This window comes from Brassica oleracea, chromosome C2 (assembly GCF_000695525.1).
Source record: "Brassica oleracea var. oleracea cultivar TO1000 chromosome C2, BOL, whole genome shotgun sequence".
Taxonomy (NCBI): domain Eukaryota; kingdom Viridiplantae; phylum Streptophyta; class Magnoliopsida; order Brassicales; family Brassicaceae; genus Brassica; species Brassica oleracea.
In genome coordinates this window covers 3,086,248-3,092,376 of record NC_027749.1, presented here as the reverse complement: position 1 = coordinate 3,092,376, position 6,129 = coordinate 3,086,248, and the positions used below count along the sequence as shown (strand labels likewise).

General features: G+C 38.6%; 1 protein-coding gene across 1 annotated transcript; it reads right to left on the bottom strand.

Annotated features, from left to right (window-relative positions):
- Positions 1 to 740: 740 nt before the first annotated feature.
- On the bottom strand, positions 741 to 4,945 carry LOC106321772 (alpha-N-acetylglucosaminidase). Its single transcript, XM_013760013.1, has 19 exons — positions 4,643 to 4,945; positions 4,492 to 4,565; positions 4,219 to 4,430; positions 4,012 to 4,133; positions 3,843 to 3,928; positions 3,672 to 3,766; positions 3,499 to 3,580; positions 3,306 to 3,412; positions 3,163 to 3,193; positions 2,878 to 2,995; positions 2,716 to 2,766; positions 2,500 to 2,609; positions 2,324 to 2,426; positions 2,162 to 2,260; positions 1,976 to 2,086; positions 1,658 to 1,896; positions 1,351 to 1,588; positions 1,199 to 1,277; positions 741 to 1,122 (listed from the first exon to the last, which is right to left on the bottom strand). Exons 1-19 carry the CDS (start codon positions 4,853 to 4,855, stop codon positions 884 to 886), a joined length of 2,409 nt encoding a protein of 802 aa, XP_013615467.1. The 5' UTR covers positions 4,856 to 4,945; the 3' UTR covers positions 741 to 883.
- Positions 4,946 to 6,129: the final 1,184 nt, after the last annotated feature.

The window sequence follows — 6,129 nt, the reverse complement described above, 5'->3', positions numbered from 1 at the left end:
GGATTTGAGGGCGGAGTTTGATCGCCGTTGGAGGAGGTTTCGTTTGGGTCGGTAGATTCATGGTGAGGGGTTCTTTCCGGTGTATCTTCGGTGAACACCGGTGGCTCCGGTGATGAATCTCGATACAGGGGAGATGGAGGTGTCGTCAACACGTGTTCCTCATCGGTGAGGAGTCCAACACGTGTTTTGGTTCTGTTAACAGGACGACACGTGCATGGGGGAAGCCTAGTGGGCTTCGGATGTTGGGTTTGTGGCCTCGGGTTTTTGGGGCGCCGGGTTCGGTTTAATGTTTGTTTGGGCTTTGACCCATAACGTTTCTTTAGTTTGCCCTTTGGGCCTTTGTGATGTTTGGTTTCTGGGCTTTGACCCATCAATAATAATAATAGATAAGAAAAAAAAAAAAATCTCAGTAAACTCTTTTTTGTCGTCTTCTGCCATGATCCGATCCAAAGTGGGTCCCACTTGGACCACTTCCACGAACAGACGTGAACTTTGGATTCATCGTCTTTTGTATTGGATATGCTAAAAGATTCGCTGAGCCAAGTGGTAAAAAGATTCGATCCAAAACTCTTTTTCTCTAAGATTGATTCATCCACGTAACTGATACCTGAAACATGCATGAGCTGGATTCCTCCCACCAAATTAATGTTGATTTTGAGATCAACATTAATAAGTGGGCCATAATAGTTTTTGTTGGGCTTTGCTTTAGGATATGTTGAGTAGGCCTAATAAGATTCAACTGAGATAAGTAAGTCTTTTACTGGAAGACATGAAGCAGAGTCTCTAACACTAATCCTCAAATCTACACTAATGTCAATTTAATCACAGGCAGAAGCTAGACACTTAACCCCCTTTTATTCCTTTTTATCTACTTTTCAGCAACTCATGTGAAGTACTTACTTAACAGATGCCTAGAAATAGCTAAAGCGTCTCCTTCTGCCTTAACAGGATAAACCTCTGATGAACTCTGCTGCCATTTATGTGACATCATTATCCATTCTCTTCGCCATTTCTGTATCTCAAGTTTCTTCTCATCCTCTAAGCTTTTCAGCAGTTCATCGAAATACAATGTCGCTCTTGGTAAGTAGTAGTCTTCAAGTAACCCACTCCAGAACTTGTTTGCTGATGATGATAAACACATAAGATAACAGTTCCATAAAAAAACTTAATGCACTTAAAAAAAAAAAACATTTCTTACCATAATCATGAAGCTTGCTTTGGTTCACACCTTTCGAGTCATACCACATGGTCACTTGCGTTCTGGCATTCCACTCATACTATATACACAAAAAAACTCAGCTATAAGCAAGCAATGTACAAGTTCCAAGAAAAAAACTCAAAACACTACACCTGTTTCCTTTCACCACTGTTTCTAGCCAACTTCTTTGCACTATCAAGCCATGTCCCTAGAAGGAAGTTATCATCCGAAGCTAGCAACACGTCGATGTCCTTAATAAGCTCAAGAAATTTCTCACTAAATCGTCTTAAGCTTTCGATATCTTTCTTTGCAAAAGCAGTCGCTGCTTCCATGTACACCTTGTTTGCTAGCTTCGATAAAACTTGACGCGTCAAATCAACCATGTCGTACCTGCAAGCAAAAACACATGAGAATCTGTAACCAGATACTCTATTTTCTAGTTACTCCTCTTAGTCCTACCTATATGTTAAGCTCCCAAACAGACCATCTCCAGCTTCCAGGAAAAGCCTGAGAGCTTTGATCACCTCCTTTGTGGAATACCATAAATGCGCCTTAGGCAGATCAGATGAATTATCTTCAAACAAGAACCTTCGTTTTGTTTCATATGGCTCTGTGGAGATCATGTATGTATCTGTTCCATGGGGAGAGCTAGATGGATCCCAGTCAGGAAGCTTGACTATGAAGTCTGTGTTATGATCCTATAACAGAGAATTTGAAAGAAAGTACATAACTAATTAAGGAGAGATCATGCAGCAGTGTGACCAAAAGAAAACATACCGCAACTCCATCAGTGCAGTTGTAGACAGTGTGGTAAAGAATCTCCCAAGCGGCATCGACTTTATCATTTTGTTTCATGTATCTTCTGCGTGCATAGCTCTTCAGCCATTTCTATAAAACCAAATTTTAAAAGTTAATAGAGCAAACACGTTCAAGTGTAGTAGCAAGAGTGTGTTTATTATGTACCTGTACATCAACTTTCTCATCTCTAAATGCCATTTCAGACATTAGCTCGTAAACCACTGGGTTGTGCTCTATTCCTTCCATGCACATTCCTACTCCGACCTATCAGAAACACTGTTAAGTTCATTGCATGTCCCAAAGTGTGAATGGTACTCTTGAGAATACCATGGTTGAGTTTTCGCTGACACGAGCATCGACAGGTCCTGAAGAGATTGAGTCAAGAGTACCATACATTTCAATGTTGCCTCCAAAGTTGTGAAGCATGCACCTGAAATCCATCTGAGTACAGTTAAAACAAATACTACTCAACAAGTACCAGCATGATGAATAAGATATACTACCAGATATAAGGAGTTCCATAAAGCTGTGCGGACGTGTTCCATATCGGTTTGACATCAGCAAATAGATCAAGAACTATCATTTTCCCAAAGGGAACAGAATGTAAGAGCGCCTGCAGAAAGCAAGCAAGCAAGGGAGGGTGTGATATTGAAATAATAAAAGGTCATTTCTAAAATAACACAACAGACTCCATCAGCATTTAATCATTAAAAGTTTACTTTCATCTGTGGTGGCTTCCAGAACTCTGAGTCGGAACTGAAAAGCCAACCCTGCAGAAAGGTGTGTCTCAAGTAAGGAAGCATTATAAAGATCATGGCATGAACACTACTGCTTGTATCAGAGTGCCACTTGAGAATAGAAATGGAAAAGAGTGGCCATACTTGCATTAACCATACAGCATTCTTGTTTCCTTTGGACATAGCTTTGTACACTGCAGCTCCTAGTGAAGATATATACTCAGGTTCACTTGTGGGAGGAGTATTCTCATTGAATGTATCACTGCATTAAACACAAGTTGGTCAGAAGCTAAGCCAATTAAGATTAGTATCATCACCATTCCATAGAAGAAGATGTTTTTTACCAATACTTACATGGCTCCAAAAAATATATTAGAAAGTTGCAACAAAATAATTTACCTATATCAAATGCAAGTTGATGAAAATTACCAGTTATAGATGTTAGTGATCTCTCCATACTCTGAGACAGAAACAAGGTAGTATTAGAGGCATATATATACATATAGTTATATCAAGAAAACTGTGGTGGGATCTTTGATTATGGAAAGAGAAATATATAGCATTAGGGGTACCTTCAGTTTGTTGTCTAATAAAAGCCTCTCCAATTTTAATGAAGAGAGGATCAGAAGGATTCAGAAGGTAAGTGCAGCACCAGCGAGTATCACCGTCCACCGTGTTCCTGAGAAGAAAATGAAACACAAACACCGTAAAACAATATGTTTATGTGAAGAATAAACAGTATCCACTGGGTGTAGGGGCACGTACCAGTCATCAAGGCGAGTTATATTCGCCCCAGGATAAATCTTTCTCAAAGCTGATGGAACATTTCCAGAGAATGATGGAAGTACTAGAAAAGCAGAAAAACAATAAGATGCCATGAGAAACAATCTATTGAGAGATTTTGAGTATCTGAGAACAGAAGTGACTGTTCTTTGCACCTGGAGTCATGCCAAGCTTCAGCATCCGAGAAAGTATCTGCTTCTGCAAAATCAACTGATCACTTAGCCAGTTTCTTGATAATGGACCACCCCACCTGTGATGTAGTGAGAGATATGTAAATGTGAGATCCAAGAATGAATGACAAATCCATCTCACAAGAAGCTATATACGCATGAAGATTCCCCATGCGAGCCCAAGCGAGAAACGCTGGTCCACCAAAATAATCATCAAGATCTTCTTTGCTGATATTAAACCTCTACACAAGATTAATATAGAACTTGGTTAGTGTTTACATACTTAGAGAAAAATACAAGAAGTGGAATAACAACATTTTTTTACCTTGAAAACCTTTAGCCAAATAGCTTCTTGGCCAGTGAATGCTAGAGGCAAGTTAACACCTTGCAACGCCATCCAGTCAATCTCTCTCTCCCATCTCTCCCATCCCCACCAAACATATGAATCTGTACAAAATAAAAATTGGTGATTCATTATAAAACACATGAGGGAGGTTAGAATCTAATAAGTGTATATGTATGTATGTCTTACAGCTAGATGTGACAACATTTTGGTAATAGTTCCAAGGGACAGGGCGGCGAATCAAGATGCGTTTAGAATATAAACGAGGTAGATGTCCAGGGTTCGGAACAGAAGCAACCTGGATGCCACCGGTCTTGTCCCAAGAAACATGAGCGTTACATTTATACTTCAGATACCAATGGAGACCAGAAGCAATCTCAACTCCAGTTGTGCCTTTGATCCTGAAACACAAAGTTAAAACACACAAACTCAATCTGATCACTTAAACCAGATGTTACTTACAACATCTCAGGCCCATTTCCTCTAGGGCCATCATAGTTTTCAATTATAAAGCAGCTGCTACCACCACAAACATCCTAGTGAAACAAAAAAAACTATTAAGTACTGTAGAAAACAGAGGAAAACAGAGTTAAGGAGAAAAAAAAGGAAGAACCTTTGAGATAATTGTGAACTCAAAGCTGTGAGAATGGGTTGGAATCAGTCTCTGGAGTAAACCCTTTGCTGCTGATTCTTGTACTGATGAAGTTGGTCGCAGGGAGTCCAGACGGTGAAGCAGAGGGTTGATAGCAGGATGTTGTGGTGACAGAGAGTGAGAGTGGAGAGAGAGAATCAACAGAACTAATAAAACGAATTTGATGGGAGGCATGGTGAGTTTGATGGTGTGCTCGTCACTAACGAGGGAGTAAGGGGTGATAAGACTGGATGTGCAGATACCATAGCCAAGTGATCACCATGTGTAAAATGAACACATTAAACCGGTTTACAGAACATTAAACCGGCTCTGTTTCTAGTACCGTAGAATCAACCTGAAAACAGAGAAAAAAGGATGAACCCTCGGCTTTTCGGTTCGGTTCAGTTCGGGTTATTCGAATTAGAGTGTTTCTGATCCGTTCAGACATTTTTCTGGATTAAACTGTTTGGGAAATATGGTTCGAGTCGGGTTTTAATTTTTTTTATAAAACGTGAAGTGAAACCGAATTAGAAATGGTTGAGGTTTATTTCAAATCTAAAGAGAAAAAAACGGAAATACCTAAAAATCCAAGTTAAATTCGGAAAACTTAAAAAATATTTGGATAATTCGTTTTTTGTAGATATTTTTTTATTGTATAAGATTATGAGGCAGTCTTTGAAGCTGCCTTAGGTCTTTATGATCTGAACCTTGCAGCTATCGCGGCACTCAATTCCCACAGTGATCCAAAAGAATTTATACCTTATCTTCAGGAGCTGGAAAGAATGCCTGAACCGCTGATGCATTTCAACATTGACATTAAACTGCAGCGTTTTGATAGTGCTCTTAAGAACATTGTATCAGCAGGGGATGGCTACTTTCCTGACTGCATGAACTTAATGAAGAAAAACCCTCAGATTTTCCCGCTAATCACTATAAATATGTTCTTCTGTGCCGTGCCACAGTATGAAAAAAAGAAACTTTCGCTTATGACAGCAAAATATTTTTTAAATTGAGGGATCATCTATTATTAAAATTTACTATGAGAGGCATAAAGTTATAAGAATTTAAACTACACGATGAAAGCAGTATTAGGTCTGGGCGTTCGGTGGTTCGTTCGGTTTCGGTCCGGGTGATTCGGATTTTCGGTGTTATGCTCATAAGTATCATTCGATTTTTACTAATTATCGGATCGGATTCGGTTCGGTTCCTTTCGGGTTCGGTTCAGATCGGATTTAACCAATGTTTAAAATCGTACAAAGAAATATTTTTAAAAACCTCAAAAATTGACAAAAAAAGTTCAAAATATATAAATTATTTACAAATCTAATTAAAAATTAGTTAAACTATCTAAATTAATTAAAATGTATTAAAAATAACAAATAAAACAAACTACAAAAATATTTTGAATACTCTAAAATATCTAAATCACCTTAATATATATAAAAACATTAACATATTTAACTAATTTC

What these genes read in the sequence shown, in the direction of transcription:
- LOC106321772 (XM_013760013.1), bottom strand. Translation starts at nt 4,855, where the DNA reads ATGCCTCCCATCAAATTCGTTTTATTAGTTCTGTTGATTCTCTCTCTC. An exon ending in ATGCTGTATGGTTAATGCAA is followed by an intron (nt 2,767 to 2,877) that starts GTATGGCCACTC and finishes ACCTTTCTGCAG; the next exon opens with GGTTGGCTTTTCAGTTCCGA. An exon ending in GGAAGCCACCACAGATGAAA is followed by an intron (nt 2,610 to 2,715) that starts GTAAACTTTTAA and finishes TGCTTTCTGCAG; the next exon opens with GCGCTCTTACATTCTGTTCC.